At 51.0% G+C, this 23,932-nt stretch overlaps 1 protein-coding gene across 11 annotated transcripts; it reads left to right on the top strand.

The window, feature by feature from the left end:
* Positions 1-2,463: 2,463 nt before the first annotated feature.
* SLC2A11 (solute carrier family 2 member 11) lies at positions 2,464-23,803 on the top strand. 11 transcript variants are annotated; one of them, XM_046025640.1, is made up of 13 exons: positions 2,464-2,910; positions 7,354-7,452; positions 9,463-9,623; positions 11,916-12,040; positions 12,824-12,953; positions 13,424-13,572; positions 17,735-17,922; positions 18,007-18,117; positions 18,684-18,785; positions 18,889-18,964; positions 19,217-19,344; positions 20,920-20,960; positions 23,481-23,803. In XM_046025640.1, the coding sequence occupies exons 1-13, from the start codon at positions 2,890-2,892 to the stop codon at positions 23,686-23,688; spliced, it is 1,539 nt and encodes a 512-aa protein (XP_045881596.1). In that variant the 5' UTR covers positions 2,464-2,889; the 3' UTR covers positions 23,689-23,803. The 11 variants fall into 11 exon arrangements, with proteins under 11 accessions (XP_045881596.1, XP_045881599.1, XP_045881591.1 ...); XM_046025643.1 differs by lacking the exon at positions 23,481-23,803 and adding an exon at positions 19,569-19,778 and having other exon boundaries at positions 20,920-20,950; XM_046025635.1 differs by lacking the exon at positions 2,464-2,910 and adding an exon at positions 3,123-3,392.
* The last annotated feature ends 129 nt before the right edge of the window (positions 23,804-23,932 follow it).

The following is a 23,932-nucleotide window of genomic DNA, read 5'->3' as shown; positions in this document are numbered from 1 at the left end:
ATCATTTCTCCATCATCAGGGACTCGTTTGCAAAGGACACTGAAACCTCCCACATGGCAGTTGCCTAGAGGATTAGCATACAGCCCTGGGGCCACCCACTGCTCACACCTTGACCTTCATACTCAAGGTTAAACTCCCAGTTAATGTTTGCTGAGGAGAAACCTCAAGCTTCCTGGCTTAAGGATAATAATTAAGAGTTGCCTGGACTGCTCAGTTACTGAGTGGCTGCCTTCTGCTCAGGTCATGAACCCAGGGTTCTGGGATCAAGCCCGGAATCAGGCTCCCGTTAAGCGGGGAGCCTGCTTCTCCCTCTCCCTCCGCCTGCTGCTCTGCCTTGTGCTCTCTCTCCTTGTCAAATGAATAAATACAATCTTTAAAAAAATAATAAATAAATAAAATCCTCAGGATGCCTGGGTTGCTCAGTTGGTTAAGCCTCTGCCTTTGACTCTGGGTTGTGATCCCGTAGTCCTGGGATGGAGTCCCTCATAGGGCTTCCTTGCTAAGTGGGAAGCCTGCTTCTTCCCCTGCCTGCCACTCCCACTGCTTGTGCTCACTCTGACAAAACAATAAAATCTTTAAAAATAAAAATAAAATTTTTATGAAGGCTTTATAGTCTGTGCAATTTTCTGCAGCTTTATTCATGCCTTGTTAGGAGTCACCTAACTTTATGTTAATGCTGTTCTTCTAGTTCATCACTTTCCACTGATGACCGGCGTTCTTGGGCCAACCACAAATCATTCTTGGGACAAACCACAGATGACTGACATCTGGGCAGTTAACAGTATGCTGCATTTGTGAACAGAATTTCTTGAGCATGGGATTAAGAGTTCTTATTTTCAGGCAGACCCAGGAGAGGAACTGTTGGAATTTGCTGGCTTGCCAGGTGTTTGCAACTCCCATTTTCTAGATATGCCTAGATGGCTCTCCAGCGTCATTGCACCCATCTACATTTTCATCAACAGTGAGCCTTCCAGCTGATCCTTACTGCCTTGGTATTGTCAGAATGAAGCTGCCAGTCTGTTGAGTGGGACATAATATTCTGTTGTCGATCCAGTTTGCATTTCCTCATTGCTGATACAGGCGAGAACGTTTTCATGTTTTTTTGGGCACTTCCATTTATATTCTATACATTCCCAGTTCAGAGACTTTGCCCATTGTCTTGTTTTATTCTGAATACTAATACTTTTTTGGTCATAAGCTTGTGGACACCCTCTCCAACATGGTAGCTTTTAGTCTCACATTATTTTGGTTATCTTTTAACATAGACTTTTAATTTTATAATTTTTTAAAAGATTTATTTATTTACTTGACAGACAGAAATCACAACTAGGCAGAGAGACAGGCAGAGAGAGCGAGGGGGAAGCAGGCTCCCACTGAGCAGAGAGCCCAATGTGGGGCTCAATCCCAGGACCCTGAGATCATGACCTGAGCCGAAGGCAGAGGCTTTAACCCACTGAGCTACCCAGGCACCCCAATTTTATAATTTTATTATTACTATTTTTAAAGTAGGCTCCAAGCCCAACATGGGGCTTAAATTCATGACCCCGAGATTAAGAGTTGCATATTCTAACACTGAGCCAGTCAGGTGCCACTTGATTTTTAGTTTTAATGATATTAAATCCTCATAAGAAACTTGTATGTTTTATCCTTACTTATCCTGAGGTTATTGTAGAAGCTGCCTTTAGGCAACCAACTTGCGCAATGGACACCTGAGTAGGGTAGAAGGGCACACAGTGACCACCTACCCCCTAGGTGAATACAAGCAGGCCCATTGAGTGACCCACCTCAAAATATGTTGAAGCCCTAGCTGACCAGCACAGGTATTTGCAGGGAAAAAAATTTGTTTTTGAAAAATAACAACAAAAAAAGAAAGAAATCTATTTAAATAAAATATTAGCAACTGAAACCAACAATGTGTTAATAGCAACAATGACAACACTATGAGCAAGTTGTGTTTATCCTAAGAATTAAAGGATTAATTACCCTTAGAAACTCTATTGATGTAACTGAGCTCATAGACAGTACAGTAGAACCCATATGATCATCGCAACAGGTGCAGAAAACGCATGCAATTAGCAACCGCTACTACTTTATTGTATTTTTCCTTAATAATGCATGGTGTTTTAAGAAAAACCTTTATAAAAGCTTTTTATTTGTCAGAAAGAGAGCACAAGCACAGGGAGTAGCAGGCAGTGGGAGAAGCAGACTCCCTGCTGAGCAGGGATCGGGGACTCCGGCTTGATCCCAGAACTCTGGGATCATCCCCTGAGCCTAAGGCAGAGGCCCAACAGACTGAGTCACCCATACATTCCAATGTTTTTAGAAATTTTTTTTTAGAGCAGAGCAGCGGGGACTGCTGGATGGCTGTCAGTTAAACAACCCACTCTTGATTTTGGCTCAAGTCATGATCTCAGGGTCTTGCAATAGCGTCCCCAGTTGGGCGGGTGCTGAGCTGGAAGCCTGCTTGGAATTCTCTCCCTCTGCCCCTCCTCACTCTCTAAAAATTTTTTAAAATTTATTATTATTATTATTATTATTTAATTCAGAGCAGCAAAAATCTAACAAAACCCGGCATGAGCAAGAAAGATACTGCAGTCTCCATTCTGGTGTATGTCCCATCACAGTCTTTGCTCAAAGGGCTTCCTAAGGTCATTTTCGGGTATCCGCTTGGATGACCACAGAGAGTGTCTTTGCCAAGTCTGGTTCGGTTTGGCCTTTATCCAGGTCCTGGATTCCACGCAGGGTCTGAGAGGCCCTGAGAAATAAAAGATTAACCAGGTCCAGTGGACCCTGTGGTTCCTCATCTCCAAGGGCCAGCCTCTCATGCCATCAACCCCAGACTGGTTCTCTGCTGGGCACCCAAATCACTGGCTCTGCCAGGACTGACGGATGAGAGCGCTCCAGAGACTGGTGGGTCTACCCTTCAGTCCCTTCTGATTCTGTCCCTCCACTGGGTCAAGGGAGGGGACAGTTGGATTGGGGGAGGGTGGGGACGTTGGTGGGAGCAGGGGTGGGGCTCCTGTGCCCTGGTGGTTGGCAGGGGGGCCTGTTGGTGGTAAAAGGAAGCAGGGGAGAGGGGCCAGGAGGGGCAGCGGCGGAGGTACGAGGAGGCATGAGTCAGGGACCGGCATTACACCGGAGGCGGCAGCAGGAAAAGGGACGAGAGGCCAGGACAGGGTTTCGGGTGAATCTGGAGCTCGCTGGGACTTCCCAGGGTGACTGCAAGGGGTAGGCCATGGACCATGGTGACCTCGGACCACAGTCCCCTTCCGGTTTGCAGAGATGGGTCCCAGGCTCGGCGGACCAAGGAGTGTGTACTTTTCAGCCTCAAAGCTACGGAAAGGGCGGGATGGAGGAAGAACACCACCTGCCCTTTTGGATCTCGTTCCCAGGTGACGGCCTGAAGCGCCTCACACCCCTTAACCGCCTTCTGCGCGTGCGCAGGTGTCTAGGGCGCGCACTCTGCCCAGAGGCACGCTTTGCGCGAGTCTTTAGCTCACGCTGCTGCCCACAACACCCACTGCGCTTGCGCATCCGCTTCCGGTCTCTAAGGTGGCAAGCGCGTCTACCACGCCCACTGCCCATGAGCTTCTGGGGTCCTACAGCAAAAACCCAGTCTCCCTCCGTTCCGCGCGCCTGAGCGTCGGGTGGCACAGCTATGGCGGCAGCAGTTCTGAATCGCAAACCCGATGTAGCGAATGCTAGAGAAGCGTGTACGTGCTCGATGCCGTCCTGCGATCGGGAAAGTTCTGAATTCCGAAACACGCCCGGCCCTGGTGTTTCGGACGAGGGATTGCAGACCGGCGTGAACGCACCGGAGCAGCCACTCTAGAAGGTTTAGCGGAGGTGGCCGTGTATAAAAGTAGCTGGTGCTTGTTTGTCCAGTGGAATTAGGTGCTGAGCTCCGGAGAACATAAGCTGGAGGTCGCGTGCAGGAATGGCCAGGGGGCCAGTGCAGCGGTGCATGGAGTCACCTGTCTGCAGGAACTGTGGCTGGGCAGCATCCCACGCGAGCAGCCCTTGTGCTGCCCACGTTGTTCTGGAGTCCTCTGGTGGGTCGGACATGCCCGCAGAGACAGCAGCCCTTGGGCACTGCAGTCCTGGTCGCCTCACCCCCTCCCACGACTGTTTCCCACCCTCGCCACATCCCCAACCTTCATTTCCTTCTCCACGCTCCCTCTGAGCCCTGTCCTGATGTTCTACTTCACAGAGAAGTGGGGGCAGCCAGAAGAGAACATCCACGCCACCCACCACCCATCTTTGGGTTCCCCTTTCCTCTTCCCCAGACCCCCAGTCCTCCCACTCCTCTGCCAGCCTGCACTGATTTCCTTCAGATACCTGCATGACACATTCCCCCATGTCCTTCAAGTCCCTGTGCAGATGTCACCTTCACAGGGCCTAGTCTCAGACCACACTCTCCAAACACTCCCTCACACCCTTCCCTGCTTTATCTCTCCATTACACCAGCTGACATACTTTGTGTTTTCCTTGTTCATTTTGTCATTGCTGGTCTTCCTCCACTGGAAGGAAGGCTCTGTGAGGTGACAGATTCTGTCTCCTGTTCCCTGGTTATATCAGTAGCACCTAGAACAGCTAGCTAGCTGGTTTATTGTCCACACTAGGGAGGCAAGAAATATCTGTTCACTGAATTGGTAATCACTGGCATAGCTAATGTTGCCATGCTTTTCATGATAGGCACAGGACTAGGCAATCTCCATGCATGATCTTGGTAAATCAATTTCCTGGGGCGCCTAGATGGTGCAGTTAAGCTTCTGACTCTTGGTTTTGGCTCAGGTTCTGATCTCAGGGTCCTGAAATCAAGCCCTGTGTGGGGCTTATGTGCAGCACGGAATCTGCTTGAGATTCTCTCTCCCTCTGCCCCTCTGGCTCGTTCTCTCTTTCTTAAATCAATTGATCTTTAAAAAAGATTAACTGCTATCTTGGAGACCTGCGAAGGTATGTGTGTCTGTCTCTTTTTTTTAGGGGGTGTTATTATTATTATTTTTGACTAATGTCTGCACTCAACATGGGACTCAAACCCCTGACCCTGGGATCAAGAGTCACATCTTATTCCAACTGAGCCAGCCACCTCTTGCTGCTTCTTTTTTTTTTTTTTTTTTAAGATTTTATTTATTTACTTGACAGAGGGAGAGAGAGCACAAGCAGGAGGAGCAGCAGGCAGGGGGAGAGGGAGAAGCAGGCTCCCTCCTGAGCAGAGGCTTGATCCCAGGACCCTGGGATCATGACCTGAGCTGAACCGATGGAGCCACCCAGGCGCCCCCGCCTTGCTGCTTCCTGCAGATCTTCTAAGTGGACTGCTCCCCTCCATGCAGCCCACATGGAGCTTCAACGTGACTCCAGTGAGACGCAGTCCTGGGCCCTGGCCTGGCTCCCTCTTCTGGCTTCCAGAAGGAAGTTATTTAGGCCTTAGGGAACTGTGGGCAGGTCCTCTGATGGATCTGTCTCTAGATCTGTGGCAAGATCTTTGATAAAAGTGTTTGATAAAACAAATAAATAGTCGTCAGGTTCTGGAAGTTATTTGGAAAATCTTTAGCCAAACATCCTTCTGCCATGAAACTGGTATGAAAGTACTTAAAAAGTCATACATTTGAATTGTAGGACTTCAGATTTGCAGGGTGATCTGCTAGAACAAGACAGGCAGTGTGATTTACTAGGAAAAGATCAATGATTTGATTTTTGTGTACTCAACTACTTTGTGCATGCCTAGGAAAGTATCTGAGAGGAACAGTTCAATGCTGCGCCTTTGGGTCAGTGGAGAACTTTCAGCATATACTGAATTTTTGAGCATTTTAATAAGCATGTTGTTTTGTCATTAAAAACTAGAAAAGGGGAAAAAAAAAACTAGAAGAGGGGGACGCCTGGGTGGCTCAGTTGGTTGAGCCGCTGCCTTCGGCTCAGGTCATGATCCCAGGCTCCTGGGATCGAGTCCCACATCAAGCTCCCTGCTCGGTGGGGAGTCTGCTTCTCTCTCTGCCTCTTCCTGCCACTCTGCCTGCTTGTGCTCTCTCTCTGACAAATAAATAAAATCTTTAAAAAAAACTAGAAGAGGAAAATTATTATTATTATTATTTTTAAGATTTTATTTATTTATTTGACCGACAGAGATCACAAGTAGGCGGACAGGCAGGCAGAGAGAGGGGGGAGCAGGCTCCCTGCTGAGCAGAGAGCCTGATTCGGGGCTCGATCCCAGGACCCTGGGATCATGACCTGAGCCGAAGGCAGAGGCTTTAATCCACTGAGCCACCCAGACACCCCCTAGAAGAGGAAAATTATTAATAAAATTGAGAATCCCAGGATGCCTGGGTGGCTCAGTCGGTTAGGCATCTACCTTCGGGTTGGATCATGATCCCAGGGTCCTGGGATTGAGTCCCCAGTTGGGCTCCTTGCTCAGCAGGGAGCCTGCTTCTCCCTCTGCCTGCTGCTCCCCCTGCTTGCGCTCTCTCTCTCATACATACACAAAAACAAATAAAGTCTTAAAAAAAATTGAGCATACCTAAAAAATATACTGACCTAAGGGAACAGGACCTTAGAGTTGAGCTCTCATGGCTGGGTGCTCTGGAGAGTTCTCTCTCCATCTTCAAGAGTGTTGCGTGGGGATGAAAACTGTCCTCTGTTGTACCAAGTGTGTGTGGCACATGTGTGCCTTGGCTGCCCATCCCCCACCCTGGAGGTAGGCATGATCATCTCCAGATCCAGTAAAGAAGTGACTCAGAGAGGACAAGGGAGGAGGGGCAGCATTGGCAGCGGGACCCAAGCACGGCCACCAGTTGTGGCTACTCTCTGCTACTTCATATGCCCCACAAGTCCCCACACATACAGATCCATGCGGCCCTTCTGTTAGCCTTACTATGAAACAGGCTGGCAAGTGAGAGAAGGAGGCAGAGCCTTTCTGTTGGAGAATGTTTTGCTGGGGCCAGCCACTGGGGCTAGGGAGCACTAGTCCTGCTAGGGGCAGAGCCTCACTCTCCTGGGGCCCCAGCCCAGAGCATTGTGCCCCAGAACCACAGCAGGCAGGCCTGCCCAGGGACAGCCTGGCACAGAGGGCCACAGACCTGTTGTCTATTTTGGGAAGATGCTGATGGGGGAGAGGGTGGAGGGTGAGATGGCAGTGGGGTCTGGGACTCGAGAGCAGAGACTGGGGTTCCTCTGCCACCCGCCAGCCACGTGACCTAGGTAACCCCCTCCTCTCTTTGCCTCAGTTGACTTATCTGCAAAGTGGAAACATCACTGCATAGTTCAACTGGATTGCAGTGCTGTGATTGGCAGGTTGCAGCCCTGGGAGGAAGGTGGAGGCTATTAAAGGTCACTCTGTGTCCTCCCCTCTCTCCTCAGATTCAGGGCAGGGTCCTGCTCCTGACCACCTGTGCGGCTGGCATTGGTGGGACTTTTCAATTTGGCTACAACCTCTCCATCATCAATGCCCCGACTTTGGTATGTATTTTCTGTGCCCGCCATCCCCATCCCGGTAGGTGCGGGGGAAGGCCAACAGTTGCCTGCTGTGGGGTTCAGGCCAGCAGCCACTTTGTGGTGCTTCCCCCTACGTATCACCTTCACTGAGATGGCCCACAGGTCCTACAGATGCAGGTTCAAACCCAGCTCTACATCCTCCCTTGAATCTGGATGTCCTCCTGGGTCCCTGATGTCAGCGGATAACTCTATTGTCTGCCTAGCGGGGAACCAGCCTTGACTCTGCCCCTTGCCCCCAAATACCGAGCCCTTCCTAACTACCTCTGGCTAGCCATTTCTCCCTGTGTCTCTGCCATGACTCCAGTTCAGGCCCTGTCTCTCCTTCCTGGATCCCTGGCTTTGCCTCCTCACTGGCCTCGAAAGTTTGACCAAGCCACTCCCCTGCCCAGAAACATTCTGTGGTTCCCCGATGCCTACAGGAATAAGAACAGACTCATCTACCTGAAATTCAAAGCCTTCTTAGATCAGAACCTGTCTACCCGTTCCCTGCCTTCATTCCCTGAACCCCACTAGCAAAGCAATTTAAATGCAGGTCCCCAAATGCACACAGCCCTCTCTCTAAGCCTCTTTTGCTTGGGAAGCCCTCTCCGCTGCCCCTGCAGAAGCCCCTCAAGGACCACCCAAACACCATCACCATCCTGAAACCTTCCTTCGACAGCCCTCCCCAGCCCCAGGTGGAAGTTGCCTCTCCCTCTCCAGCCCTTTGAGCAGGCTGTCCCCACTCAAGTTGTGTGGGGCCTGTCTCATCCTCCCGCTGGTTTGCTCTCAGTGTCTGAGTCATCCTTCTGCCCCCAGCACATGGTGTTGACCTGGCCCAAGGGTCTTTCTTGACCTCAGAGACTCCTAATCCACCAAATAGATTTCCAGCCAAGGGCAGGAGAGGCTGGGCCTAGTTCCCAGCTCCCCTAGATGGTCCTTCCCCCAGAGGGACCTGGCAGGCACCAGGCTGACACCCATTACCCTGGGCTGCCCTGAGCCGAGTGGAGCTGGTCCAACCCCTCAACCCGCTGCCCTCCCCACATCCTCCCTCACATCCTGCTGGGAGGCCTGAGACCAGTCAGACCCTGAAATGTGTCCGGGACTTGCCCAAGTGCAGTTATTCCTCACCCTGTGGCCTCTGTTCACTTAGCTAGAACTGCAGCTCTGGGGGTGGGGGACTGGGGTGTCCTGACCACCCTCTACAGCCCTGACCTGCGGCTAAAGCCATGAGCAAGTCCTTTCACCTCTCTGGGCCTAATTCCGAGTGTAAACAGCGAACAGAGTGACGTGTTTCTAACAGAATACCTCTAAGGGCCGTCAAAGTCGGGGTCCCTGGGAAGCAGGTGGCACAGTCCAGATAAGTCAGGTAGGTTTAGATGCCACAAGGGACAATTTACAGATTGAGTGTGGCAGAGAGCACACAAGACCAGGGAGAGCTCAGTGACACCAGAGTCATTACCACGCGTGCCCCCAAAGGGACACGTGGAAGGAGCAGTAACCGAAACTGGAAGGAAAGAGATATGTGGCGTAGGACCCCTTGAGAGGAGCGGTGACGTTTGATTGAGTGTCACAGCTGGCCTGACGGGACCCCCCAGCCTGAGGTGACCTGGACACAGGCACCCCCCCCCTCCGTCCTACTGGTGCTCACCACTGGCCAAGTCCCACAGAATGCCAGTCAGCTAGGGGCCCACTGATGTGAGCCCCGAGGTTGCGTTCTTGGGCTGAAAGCCGGGGCCCCAGGGGAGTGATCATGGACTCTGTGGGGCACGCAGAGACCGGTCAGCACTAGGCTCCCGGAGACATATGTGAAGGAGACCTGCCTGGTGCATTCACAGATTAGGAGCTCGGCAGACTCCGTCCCTGCCCCCACAGCCAGGGAGCAGTATGGCTGGAGGAAGCCTGGGTGCCTGCTCTGGAGAGGCAGAGACCTGTCGGGGAGAAGGCCTAGCCTGTCGAGCCTGTTCCTGGAAGACTGACTGGCATCTCTGTCCAAAGCCCATTCAGGAATTCATCAACGAGACGTGGTGGCTGCGGACCGGCCAGCCACTGCCCGACCACCTGGTTCTGTTTGTGTGGTCCCTCATTGTGTCTCTGTACCCCCTGGGGGGTCTCTTTGGAGCTTTGCTTGCTGGGCCCCTTGCTGTCCTGCTGGGAAGGTAAGTGCTTTCTGTGTATACCCTTGATGAGGGGATGCCCCAGTCTGTAGGCTGAGGAATGTGGGAGAAGGAAGAGCCCCTAGGGTCCCAGGCCCAGGCCTGCTCAGCCGCCCCAGCCTCCTACCCTGCCAGAAGTTTGATCACAGAGTCACATCTCCAAGCCGATTTGGTAGAGGGAAGAGCCTTGTGCTCTGAGGGAGGGAGGATTCCTGGTGTCTAGTTCCATGTCTGCTGGTAAATTTAGGCTCTTCCTGCAAAAGAGAAGGAATTCGCTCTGACCCCTGGGGTGCCTTGGGAGAAGGGTGGCAGAATGGTCAAGTAGGCAGAGTGGTCAAGTAGGCATGCCGACATGAGTAACTTGCTCATGCAAACCTTTGGGGCCCACATGGGGCATCACTGAAATAGTGACTAAGTGCTACTAGGCACACCCTACCTCAGCGAAGGAGTGTCCTATGGGACACAGTGTGTGATGGATACACGGCCACAAGGGGTCCCAGAGTCTGGTGTAGGCGATACTGACAAGTCCAAGGTTATTTCTAATTAAGAGGATGATAATTCACTGAAGGAGAGTGGCTTTGCTCCAAAATCTAGGTCTTGCCTTGTGACTCTCCTTTTAGACATCCGCCGCAGTCGCTTGGAGCACCGTAGGCTCTCCTAGGTCTAAAGGGGCGAGTGGCAGAGCCCTTTGCACTTCGCGTGGACCCACTGGAGAACACTGTCCACGTACTGCCCGTGTTTGAGCTCCCCTCGAAGCTGCCAGGTTTTCAAATCACCTGGTTTGTGTGCGAGAGCATGACACCCACGGTGGTCCGTGCGCTCTCTCTCCAAAATGGGAACGAGCTCTCTGAGAGTTGCTCATCCTTCTTAGAGGGAGGGCAGTGATTTCTCATGTCCTCTGGAGGAAATAGGCTGATGGGCATTAGTCCATCGAGCCTCGGGAACTTCCCTGATGCGGCGGCTTAAAGCTTCTGGTCTTTGCCATGCTTGTGCCTTACAAGACAGTGGACTCTTCTGGTGCCCGTTGTCCCGGTCCTTTCAGTATAAAATCATCAGAGAAGTGGGCCAGCAAGACGCCCTAAGGAAGGCACTGTGGCCCGAGATGGAGAGCTGCTCTATGCTCAGGCAGGTCAGTAAAGGTGTAATTCTGCCCCTGCTAGGGGAAAGCCAAACGTTTTCGGTGTTGTCTGTGTACAGAAATGGAGCAAAATGCATTTGCCAAATAAATACCCCACCCCCGAAGTACTTTATTAATTTACAGCACCGAGGAAACCTTATCTGGTTTTCAGCAGGAGTCACCCGCGGACCAGGTTTGCTATAATCTGTGCCATTCTCCATTCTCTAGACCCAGGCGATCTAGATTAGTTCTTATTCCCTCGCCAATGTGCCGCTCGCTTTGGGCAGAACACTGGCCTCCTCTAGAATCCAGCTTCCCCCGCAGAAGTGGGCTCTCCCGAGTACCCTGCGTGACAGCACTTCTGTGCTCAGTATCAGGAATCCCAGAATCGATGCTTCGGCACGGTTAAGCCGCGGACATTTCTAGTGACCACTCCCTGGGCTGCAGACTGTCCCACTGAACTAGCCATGGGCCACCCTGCCATCCTGAAAGTTCTGAGAAGTGACTATAATACATGGGAGAAAATGTGAGAGGATGGTACTTGACTTTCCAGGCGTCTCTTCCCTTACTCTGAAAGTCCCAGCTCTTCTTCTCTATGGCTTGATTGAGTCGGAGAAATCAGTTGTCAAGCCCCTCATCTTACAGAAGAGTGGGAGGAAAGCGATGCTCCATCTGAAAACACTGTCATTTCAAGCCGTGGTGTAGGCAGAAAGGACAGTCACTTGGAGTATGTTGGGAGAGGGGTGTGGGAGTTTGTCCTTCAAGGCATACCACGTGTGGTCCCAGGCACACTGGCTAGCAGGCATTTCCGTCTATGTAGCTTAGACTCTTTTTTTTTTTTAAGATTTTATTGATTTATTTGACAGACACAGCAAGAGAGAGAGAGAGAACACAAGCAGGGGGAGTGGGAGAGGGGGAAGCAGGCTTCCTGCCGAGCAGGGAGCCCGATGCGGGGCTCCATCCCAGGACTCTGGGATCGTGACCTGAGCTGAAGGCAGAGGCTTAACGACTGAGCAACCCAGGCGCCCCTAGCTTAGACTTCTTGACGCAGGTCCTTCATGCGCACACACAGGTCTGATTGGGGCCAGCTGGAGCTGCAAAGAAGGGTCCTCGGGGAGAGTCCCCCCTCCCCCAGACTGAACCTGAGCCTCTCTTGCCTGCGTTCCACTTCCCCTCAGGAAGAAGTCCCTCCTGGTGAATAACGTCTTTGTGGTGGCCGCGGCCACCTTGTTTGGCTTCAGCCGCCGAGCAGGCTCCTTTGAGATGATCGTGCTGGGCAGGCTGCTCATGGGAGTCAGTGCAGGTATTCGGGGGCGGGGGGGGGCAGTCCATCCTGCCTCCCTATTCCTACTCATTCATGTAGTCCATTTATTCATTTGTGTTCTCTTGATTAATTTCATCCATTCATGTGTTCTCTTCCTTCACACTTTCCCTTCACACCCACCTCTCCTTTTGCAAAATAATTATTTTGCAAGATGGTTTATCTCAAAAGGCTCATATAACTGGACCTTTAAAGTGGACATAGAAAGTTGGAAAAGTTGTACAGGGCTGTGAATACGAACATCCCCAAGTCTGTGCTAACAGAGGCCCCGTATTTGAGCCACACTATAATCCAGGAGCTTCCTGGCAGGCTAAGGTACAAAGATATCAGGATGAATTCTCAGATCATCCCTGTGGAGGCAGAGTAGCCTGTTAGGGGCTCCTCAGTTTCTGGGGCTTGTCATGTGTGGAACCATATTTACCTGGGCTTTTTTTCCCCCCCAGAGATTTTATTTATTTGACGGAGAGACACAGTGAGAGAGGGAATACAAGCAGGGGCAGTAGGAGAGGGGGAAGCAGGCTTCCCACCAGGCCGGGAGCCCGATGCCAAACTCGATCCCAGGACCCCGGGATCATGATCTGAGCCCAAGGCAGACACTTAACCCACTGAGCCACCCTGGTGCCCTACCTGGGTTTTTAGAGACACCCATCAGCAAATCCCCTCTTGACTTACTACTGTTTACACAGCCAGGGGTCTCTGTCTGTATTAGTTATCTATCCTGGGAAAGAAAGTACTCTGAAACTCCGTGGCTATGCACACTTCTAGGCTTGAGCATGAATGTCCAGCCCATGTACCTGGGGGAAAGTGCTCCCAAGGAACTCCGAGGAGCCGTGGCCATGACCCCAGCCATCTTCACTGCCCTGGGGATTGTGATAGGTCAGGTGGTCGGACTCAGGTAAGCACCCCGTCTCCCTGTGCCCTGAGTGGTTTGAGGGATGCTAGAAAAAGCCCTCGCCTAAATTTCTCTTCTATCCACCAAGTGTATTAAGGCATTGCTTCTTTGAATTAAGAAATCCTCTTTGTACTGAAATCCTGTCCACACCCATCTGGCGGAAAGACAAAACGGGTATTAGTCAAACCACCCGTCAGTGTGGTTTGGAAAGACTGGGAAGAGGAGTCACTATGAATAAGGTGCGGCCATGGCCCTGCCTTATCCTGGGATCTACCTAGGATGGGAGGGATCTTGGTGTCCAGACCCAGAGCTGGTTAGAAAGAAGCAGAGAGCAATACAGGTCCTCTGCCCTTGAGAGGGTGGACAGGCTGAGGACTGAGGGTGGGGAGATGGGGAGGGTTGGGGATTATGGGGCAAGTGTGCAGGGCCCTGGCAAGGAAGCACCTGGTCCCTCCTCTCCTCTGCCTCCCCAGGGAGCTCCTGGGTGACCCAGGGACCTGGCCCCTGCTGCTGGCCAGCTGCCTGGTGCCTGGGCTGCTCCAACTTGCCTTCCTCCCTCTGCTCCCTGAGAGCCCACGCTACCTACTCATTGACCGTGGAGACACTCAGGCCTGCCTGGCAGGTGAGTCCCCGACCTCAGGTCCCCAGACCACCCTTGACCCAGGGACACATCTGTCCAGAGCATGTGAATCCCTATTTCTTGGGTTTCCTTATCAGGAAAAAGCTGTCCTTCACTTTTGTGCCATCCACCCATCTCTTCAAAAGTCCTTTTTTTTTTTTTAAAGATATTATATATTTATTGGAGACAAAGAGAGGTAAGGCACAAGCGGGGAGGAGGGGCAGAGGGAGAGGGAGAAACAGGCTCCTCTGTGAGCAGCTAGTCCCATGCGGGACTCAATCCCAGGACCCTGAGATCATGACCCAGGCTGAAGGCAGACACTTAACTGACTGAGCCCCCCAGGTGCCCATCTTCAAAACTCTTTATCAGGGCGCCTGGGTGGCTCAGTCAGTTAAGCATCTGCCTTCGGCTCGGGTCATGATCTCAGGGTCCTGGGATCGAGCCAGCCTCTGACTCTGCACTCAGCGGGGAGTCTGCTTCTCTCTCTCCCTCTCCTTCTGCTCCTCTCCGCCATGCTTGCTCTCTCTCTCAAATAAATAAATAAAATCTCTTAAAAACAAAACAAAACTCTTTACCAAGGGGCTGTCCTAAGTGCCAAGGCTGCAGACAGAGCAGACCCCACCCCTGACATCTAGGAACAGCGGGACGGTGCCAATGGAGAGCCCTTCCCTCTACCACATTTGGAGGATGAAACACTGTGTCACCTGGGTGCTGATGGACTGATTCATTAGCTACGGCCATGATAATGATGCCCAAAAACAATACCAAAAGTCTCTGGCTTAACACAATCCATTAGGGCGTCTTCTACTTATTTACTTGCTGGGCAGGCTGCATGATTGCTGATCTCAGCTGGCAGCTCTTCGTGTCTGGGAATCGGCCGATGAGCCAGTCCAGGCTGGTCCGGGCCGGAGCCCGTTCAGTTCTCGCTCCTCTCTCTTGGTACCAGTGCGCCTGCCCGGGAATGTTCTCTCTCTCTCTCTCTCTTTTTTTTTTAAAGATTTATTTATTTAATTAATTGACAGAGAGAGAGAGAGCTAGAGAGGTAACACAAGTAGGGGGAGTGGAAGAGGGAGAAGTAGGTCTCCTGCTGAGCAGGGAGCCTGATGCGGGCTCGATCCCAGGACCTCGGATCATGACTTGAGCCACCCAGGCGCCCCGGGAACGTTCTTATTACAGTGATGGCAGAGGACCAAGAAAGCAGATCTAGAGCACAAGCATTTTGCACATCTGTGCTCCCCATGCCCGTGAACAGCCCATCAGCCATGTCACTGAATCCAAAGTCAAGGGATGGGGAGATCAATGGCCTATCCTCTCACAGGGCAAGGGCTGTCCATTTAGAGAAAGCTGAGGACCAGGGCACACTCATGCACCTTCTCAGCTCGCCATTATGATCACAGCTATTGCTGATATCCCTCCCCTGTGCGAAACATGCTCAGTGTCAGCCGGGACCCCTCAGTCTCACCCAGTCATGGCATCCGTCTTGCAGTCCAGGATCTTAAGATCATATCAAGTCTCTGAGTGGCTTCTCTTGATCCAGAGACCTAGGAACTAACAACACAAGTCTTCTGCCCCTCTGAACTCAACACACAATGGTGAAAGTAGGACAGTGTAACAAGAACTAACCCTCATTTCTTTTCTTTTTTTTTTAAGATTTTATTTATTTGACAGAGAAAGATCGCAAGTAGGCAGAGAGGCAGGCAGAGAGAGAGAGAGGCAGGCTCCACGCTGAGCAAAGATCCCAATGCGGGGCTTGATCCCAGGACCCTGAGATCATGACCCGAGCCGAAGGCAGTGGCTTAACCCACTGAGACACCCAGGTGCCTCTAACCCTCATTTCAAAGAGGAGGAGTCAAGCAGTCACCGGTCCTTAATGCTAAGGTGCCCCTGGGAAAATGCTGCCAGATCTCCCTGCTTTGCAGGTAGGGAATGTTCCATGATCAAGTCCTGGCTCTGTCCCCTGGGAGGGGCTTTGAGGCCGTGGTGTGCCCTGGTTCTAGCTTCTGCCCTCTGAGATGTCCATCCTTGACACCTTCTGAAGAGGGCATTGCAAATATACTCCTAGAAAGTTGAGGTTCAGAAGTCTTTACATTTCCAATTGTCTCCAAATACCTTTTCATCCGGTATAGCAGAGCTTTTGTCAATATAATTCTTTCAAAAACAATGTGATTTTTCTATGTATTTGATTGATGTGCCCAAAAGCCACACCCAAAAGTCTTTTGGGGACATGCTTCCCTCTTGAGACTGAATGACTGGAATTTGGGGCATGGTAGGCTGCTGGGGATCAACATTCTTAGGTGCCCCAAATGCCCCTTTTCCAGCCAGGAGTGTCTATGAGGCACTGGCATTAAGCCACACCCTTAATTTGATCATTACCCTGAGTTCATGGCTTACTGGCAAGGCTCTGCACTTGATCTTTTTTTTTTTTTCTTTTTTAAAAGATTTTATTTATTTATTTAACAGAGAGAGAGAGAAATCACAAGTAGGCAGAGAAGCAGGTAGAGAGAAGCAGGCTTCCTGCTGAGTAGAGAGCCTGATGCGGGGCTCGATCCCAGGATCCTGAGACCATGACCTGAGCAGAAGGCAGAGGCTTAACCCACTGAGCCATGCAGGAGTCCCTTTTTTTTCTTTTCAAAGATTTTATTTATTTATTTGACAGAGAGAGACACAGTGAGAGAGGGAACACAAGCAGGGGATGTGGGAGAGAGAGAAGCAGGCTTCCCACCGAGCAGGGAGCTTGATGTGGGGCTCAATCCGAGGACCCTAGGATCATGACCTGAGCCACAGGCAGACGTTTAACAACTGAGCCACCCAGGCACCCCTGGATTTGATATTTGCTTTCAGGCTGTAACTTCACATGGAAGTCTTTTTGCTAGTCAGGGGGGCTGGAGATGAGAAACAGGTTTATTTTTTTGTTTGTTTTGTTTTGTCTTTTAACTAAATCAACCTAGTGAGTTCCGGAATAAGTTAAATTTAATTAAATCTTGTTCCCTCTGAAGGTCTTTTTGAGGTCATTTCTTTCTCTCTCTCTCTCTTTTTAAGGTTTTATTGATTTATTTGATAGACACAGAGAGGGCACCAGCAGGGGGTTTGGCAAGCAGAGGGAGAGGGAGAAGCTGGCTTCCTTATGAGCAGAGAACCTGATGCGGGGCTCGATCCCAGGCTAGATCATGATCTGAGCCAAAGGCAGACACTTAACTGGCTGAGCCTCCCAGGTGTCCCTCATGTTTTTCTTACAGTAAGCTTAGAATAATCAGCGAAAAGCAACCAGTTCATGCTTTCACCACATAAGGATCTCTTCCCTAGGGCCCAGGAGTTCATGAGATCTGTTTTCTTTCTTCTGCAATACTGCCCTTCCTACCCACAGGTGTCCATTTTTCCAGCCTCCTCTCCATCTCTGCCTGGTATTGGAATTATACCATAGATTACAGGTCCTAGTATGGTAGCACCTGCTCCTGGTACCTGTTAATTAATTCATCAGTTTTCTGTTGCTGCCTAATAATCATACCTCAGTGGCAAGCCAAAGAAGCAATCCCTTAGTTGCTTAGTTGAAGCTTCTGAGTTCCCTGGGGTTGGCTGATGTCTGCACCTGGCTGGTGGCTCTGCGGGTCTTGGTCACTCATGCAGTCTGCTGGGCATTGGCTAATTTAGGAGGGTCCCAGCTGGGCCATCTCTGCTCTTCCTGGGACTGGTGGGCTAGCCCTGCCACACCTTCTTATGATGGTGGTAGAAGAGCAGGAGAAATGAGCAAGGTCTCTTAAGGCTTGGGCTGGAATTTGCATACCCTCCCTACAACCTCATTCTATTGGCCAGAGCGAGTCATATGACACAGCTCAGTGTCAAGGGGCGGAATAGTACTTGCTCCTTTGGCTGGGGCCGCTGCAAAAATCACCTAGCAAAGGGCCTGGATACAGGGAAGGGTGGAGAACTGGGGACACTGGATAATGGCAATCTGCCCCAGTTGTGTCCAGTCTGATGTCTCTGCAGAACCCCGAGCTCCTAAAGCCTTTTTTGGTCCGTGATGCCCTGAAATGACAGGAACAGGGGAAGATCATCCCCATCTGATCAGGGGGACCTGGGGAGAGGATGAATGGAGTTGGGGGTGGGAGTTCACTGTGGGGGCCAAAGAGGGACTGGTGGGGCTCAGCTCCCTCTACCCCTGCCCCAGCCCTGCAGCGGCTGCGGGGCACTGCAGACGTGGCGGGGGAGCTGGCAGAGCTGGAGGAGGAGCGGGTCGCCTGCCAGGGCCAGCGCGCCCGGCGCCCCTGGGAGCTGTTCCAGGATCGCAGCCTGCGGAGGCAGGTGACGAGCCTCATGGTGCTGGGCAGTGCCGTGGAGCTCTGCGGGAACGACTCGGTGAGGACCGTGCCTCATCCCCCCCACCCCGGGACAGGAGGCTGCAGACTGCAGGCAGCCTGGCCCTCTGCTCTCGGTTTCCAGGTGTACGCATACGCCTCCTCAGTGTTCCGGGCAGCGGGGATCCCCGAGGGGAAGGTCCAGTACGCAGTCTTGGGGACTGGGAGCTGCGAGCTGCTTGCGGCCTGCCTCAGTGTGAGTTTGTCATGGGCTTGGGCTGACCCTCTACCAGCTCTTGGGGGTGGTGGGGGGAGTGACTGAAGTCCTCTACCTTGAGCTCTTTTCCACTCCAAGTCACTATGTTCAAATGGGGCGACTTAGCTAGAATTTATTGAACACCAACTGTTGACCGTGCACTTAACACACCATTTTGAGATGAGGAAACTGAATGAAGGGGAGGGGCCAAATTAATAATTAAAAAATCAATAGGGGCACCTGGATACCTCAGCCGCTTGAGCTTCTGTCTTCGGATCTGATGGTAATTTCAGGGTCCTGGGGTTGAGCCCTGTATTGGGCTTCCTGCTCAGCAGGAAACCTGCTTCTTCCTCTCCCTCTGCCCCTCCCCACTGCTCATGCTCTCTCGCTTGCTCACTCACACTCTCTCTCAAAAATCTTAAAAAATTAATGTCTTAATCTCCTGAAGCAATCAACAGCTCCTACCAGTACCCCCTCCCCCACCAGCTTCCCACTGCTCTCCCTTAAACCAAGGGAAGCATGCTTCCAGTGCAGGGGTCAGTGACCAGGGCTCCCTTCCTTTGCAGTGTGTGCTGATCGAGAGGTCGGGCCGCCGCGTGCTGCTGATAGGAGGGTACTGCCTGATGACCTGCTGGGGAAGTATTTTCACCGTAGCCCTATGCCTGCAGGTAGCTGGGGTGGGGTGGGGTGGGGAGGGGGAGGGCATGAGTGTTGCAACTTGGGACAGCCTGATCTCCACCTCGCTGCACCCCCTCTGCCCCTCTATTATAGAGCTCCTTCCCCTGGATGCCCTACCTGGCCATGTCCTGCATCTTTGCCTTCGTCCTCAGCTTTGGCATTGGTCCCGGTGAGTGAGCCCAAGGAACACCGGGCTTTGGCATTGCAGAAGGAACTCAGTTGTCTGTGTTCATGACAGGTGGTTGTGAATGCTGTGTCACCCGCATGCCCCTCCCCCCAGCCTACCTGCGTTGAGGCTTCTGGGAGGGAATGGCCAGAGAAGAAGACAAGGGGTCCCCACTCCCATGTCAGGGACAAGGTGGGGGGAAGCCTGGGCTGGGAGCTCTGGCTGGCAGCCCCCTGTCCGTGCTCCTCTTTCTAGCCGGAGTGACAGGGATCCTGGCCATGGAGCTGTTTGACCAGAAGGCCAGGCCTGCTGCCTGTATGGTTGGCGGCGCGCTCGTGTGGACCTTGCTCTTCCTGGTTGGGCTGGGGTTTCCCTTCATCAAGGTAGGCCTCCCCTGTCTCCCCAAACACTGGGGCCCTGTCTTAGGTTTTACCTCTGTCAGCAGCAGAGCCCTGCAAGAGGTCTCCATCCTCCACCAGGAGGCTGGTGAGGTTGGGACTCATCTGAACCAAGAGGGACGAGTCTCTCAACACCACCTGTCATGAGGCCTTCTGTCTGGCGGCTGAACTGGGCCACAGCAGGTCTCTGGTTCTCTCCACACCTACAGGAGGGCTTGTCCCACTTTCTCTATATGCCTTTCCTTGCCTTCTGTGTCTGTGGGGCCATCTATACTGGCTTCTTTCTCCCTGAGACCAAAGGCAAGACCTTCCTGGAGATCTCCAAGGAACTGCACAGACTCAACTTCCCCCAGCAGAGCCAGGGCCCCAAGTGGACGGGCCCAGAAGTCATCCTGTCCACAGAGCTGTAGCTCTGTTAGGTACGGTGGGGGCCCAGATTCAGCTGTGGCTGTCTCCTTTGCTTCCTGCCAAGGGTCCTGGCCCCCTGCATTCCTTAGTTCCTGTGTTCATTTGTCTAATGAGTGCTTTTTTTTTAATTTTTTATTTTTAAAAGATTATTTATTTATTTATTTGACACACAGAGAGAAATCACAAGTAGGCGGAGAGGCAGGCAGAGAGAGAGGGGGAAACAAACTCCTTGCTGAGCAGAGAGCCTGATGTGGGGCTCAATCCCAGGACCCTGGAATCATGACGTGAGCGGAAGGCAGAGGCTTAACCCACTGAGCCATGAAGGCATAAGCACCCATAACATGAGTGTTTATTAAACACCTACTGCTTGCAGCCAGGTGCTGAGTGCTTAGCAATCCATGGTGAGCCAAGAGAGGTGGCATCAGGACCGGCTGGTAAGCTCCCTGTCTAGAGGAAACCAACAAAAAGAATCACAAACTCAGGGAAATGCAGTGACAGAAAATGCAGATTATAAAGTGTGTACAGGGGCACCTGGGTGGCTCAGTGGGTTAAAGCCCCCCTGCCTTCGGCTCAGGTCATGATCTCAGGGTCCTGGGATTGAGCCCCACGTTGGGCTCTCTGCTCAATGGGGAACCTGCTTCCCTTCCTCTCTCTCTACCCGCCTCTCTGCCTACCTCTGATCTCTGTCTGTCAAATAAATAAATAAAATCTTTAAAAAAATAAATAAAGTGTGTACAGACTAGGGAGCTTGAACTAGTTTGAGGAGGGCTGTCAGAAAAAAATTTTCTGGGGGTGCCTGGCTGTCTCTGTTGGTAGAACATGTGACTCTTGATCTCAGGGTTAAGTTTGAGACCCATGTTGGGCGTAGAGATTACTTAAAAATAAAATCTTGGGGCACCTGGGTGGCTCAGCCAGGTAAGCAACCAACTCTTGATTTCAACTCAGGTCATGATCTCAGGTTTGTGACATCGAGCCCCATGTCAGACTCCACACTGGGCTTGGAGCCTGCTTGGGATTCTCTCTGCCTCCACCCCTCCCCAACCTCCACCTCTTAAAAAAAAAAAAAAAAGCATACATACATTATAAAACCACCACCACAATCAAAGTGGAACATTTGCATCACCCCAAAATCTTCCCCTTTGTCATCCGTAGGCCCCCCACAAGCAGACCCAGGCCACCAGTGACCTGCCATGGTAGGTCACATTTACTTTTTTTTTTAGAGTTTGATGTCATTCCATACTATATGTATGCATTTGTGTCTGGCTTTGCTCCCAATAGTTTCCCAACAGCTTCACGCATGTTGTCACATGTATTATATTATTTTTTTGTGTTGCTGAGCGGTATTTCACTGTATGGATGTATCATAATTTGTTTACCATTTCCCTATTGATGGACATTTTGGGCTCTTTCTGAATCTCGGCCATCACAAATAAAACTGCGATAAACATTTCTGTATAACTTGTTCTATAGACAAATGTTTTCATTTCTTTCGGGTAAATAAATTGCTGAGTTTAATAGCAAATATATGTTTAGGGGAACCTGGCTGGCTCAGGTGGTAGTGTGTGACTCTTGATCTCTGGGTCATGAGTTCAAGCCCCACATTGGGAGTAGAGATTACTTGAAAAATAAAAGCTTTGGAATGCCCACAATAGTCAAACTATGAAAAGAACATAGATGTCCATCAATAGATGAATGGATAAAGAAGATGTATATATATATATATGTATATATATATAATATATATATTATATGTATATATAATGGAATACTATGCAGCCATCAAAAGAAGTGAAATCTTGCCATTTGTAACGATGTGGATGGAACTAGAGGGTATTATGCTGAGCGAAATAAGTCATTCAGAGAAAGACAATTTTCATATGATCTCCCTGATATGAGGAATTTGAGAGGCAGGGTGGAGAGTTGTGGGTAGGGAGGGAAAAAAAGAAGCAAGATGGGATTGGGAGGGAGACAAACCATAAGAGACACTTATCTCACAAAACAGAGGGTTGCTGGGGGATGGGGGTAGGAATAGGGTGGCTGGGTTATGGACATTGTAGAGGGTATGTGCTGTGGTGAGTGCTGTAAAGTATGGAAGCCTGATGATTCACAGAGCTGTACCCCTGGGGCAAATAATACATTATATGTTAATAATAAATAAAACTATGTATATTAAATAAATAAAAAATAAAAGCTTTGGGGTGCCTGGGTGACTCAGTCAGTTAAGCATCTGCCTTCGGCTCAGGTCTTGATCCCAGGGTCCCGGGACTGAGCCCCATGTTGGGCTCCCTGCTCAGTAGGGAGCCTGCTTCTCCCTCTCCCTCTACCTCCTATTCTGCCTGCTTGTGCGCTCACTGTTTCTCTCTGTCAAATAAGTAAAATCTTTAAAATAAAATAAAAGCTTTAAGGGCGTCCCCTTCTGGTCCCCTCCCTCTTTGGGAGCTTTGTACTCCATTGGTTAATAAGCTTTACTATCACTCAATAAACCTTGCTTTGCTACCCACCAAAAAAAATGAATAAATGAATGGATGGATGAATGAATAAACAAAATAAAAGCTTTTAAAATAGTGAATGTACATTTAACTATAGAAGAAAAACAAAACTATATAAAAAACTTGTCCCAAATGATTATACTGTTTCATTTTTTTATAAGATTTTATTTATTTATTTGAGAGAGAGAGGGAGGAGAGGGAGCATCACAGGAAGAAGCAGACTCCCCACTGAGCAGGGAGCCTGATGCAGGACTCTGGGACCATGACCCGAGCCAAAGGCAGATGCTCAACTGACTGAGCCACGCAGGCGCCCATGACTGCACTGTTTTAAAAGCCCACTCGCAATGCACAAGAATTGCAGATGCCGTAGCTCTTCATCAGCACCTCGTATTGTCCATCTTTGCAATTGAGCTATGCTGCAGGCTATACGGTGGTTTAATGCAGACACTTCCCTGACAACGAATCATCAAAACGCTCACCATGAGTATCTTCTCATGTGCGGGACATGGCCATTCACATGTCTTTTGTGAAGAATCTGTTCAAATATTTTGTCCACTATTTTTAAAAATATCTTATTTGTTTGACAGACAGAGATCACAAGTAGGCAGAGAGGCAGGTGGGGGTGGGGGGGAGGTGGGGGAAAGCAGGCTCCCGGATGAGCAGAGAGCCAGACGCGGGGCTCGATCCCAGGACCCTGAGATCATGACCTGAGCTGAAGGCAGAGGCTTTAACCCACTGAGCCACCCAGGCGCCCCTCATCCACTACTTTTTTTAAAAAGAAGTTAAAATTTGGGCTGCCTGGGTGTCTCAGTCAGTTAAGCATCTGGCTCCTGGCTGCGGCTCAGGTTGTAATCTTGGAGTCATGGGATCAAGCCCTGTGTTGGGCTCCATACTCAGCTCTGAGTCTGCTTGAGATGCTCTCTGCCCCTCCACCCCTCAAATAAATGTTTTTGTTGATGTTGTTGTTTTAAAGATTTTATTACAGAGACAGTGAGAGAAGGGATATAAGCGGGGGTGGGGGGAGAGGGAGAGGGAGAAGCAGGGTTCCTGTGGAGCAGAAATCCTAATGTGGGGCTCCATCCCAGGATCCCGGGATCGTGACCCAAGCCAAAGGCAGATGCTTAATGACTGAGCCACTCAGGTGCCCCAACGGCAGGATTTTTGAGGAAATGGTGGGTTTAGTTCCCACTTGCCATTTTTCTTCATTTCCACCCCCCCCTCCAGGTTACAGCGTCTCAGAAACTCCCCATCATTCCACCTGCCCTGCTCTGGATCTCCTTCTTGCCTCAGCAATGTCTCTCCTCGTCCAGTGTCTCAGTTTCAGGGGATGCGTACACAGGCAGACCTTGAGGCAGTATTGGATTCCGGCCCACAGATTTCTTTATGGAGACCAGGTCACCCCAGCCTCCAAGTCCTCCCAGCGACTGCATGAGGAACTCCAGGTTGCCTTTGGGCCCGTGTTCCATATCCTCTGCCAGCTCAGCTTCCAGCCCTCCCTGGCCAGTGGCGCCTCCCACTATTGCTCCAAGAGGACGGTGCCCTGATTGCGACAGAGGCTGAAATCACACTCCCGGCAGGGGGTGCCACCGCCAGTGAGTGGTCACAGCAGCCCTGGAGTTCTCCTCCCAGCAAGGCTGTCCCCAAGGCTGCCCCCAACACACACATGCACGCGCATG

This window comes from Meles meles, chromosome 12 (assembly GCF_922984935.1).
Source record: "Meles meles chromosome 12, mMelMel3.1 paternal haplotype, whole genome shotgun sequence".
NCBI classification, from domain to species: Eukaryota; Metazoa; Chordata; class Mammalia; order Carnivora; family Mustelidae; genus Meles; species Meles meles.
Note: the sequence above shows the minus strand (reverse complement) of the source record. Positions and strands in the feature narration are given on the sequence as shown.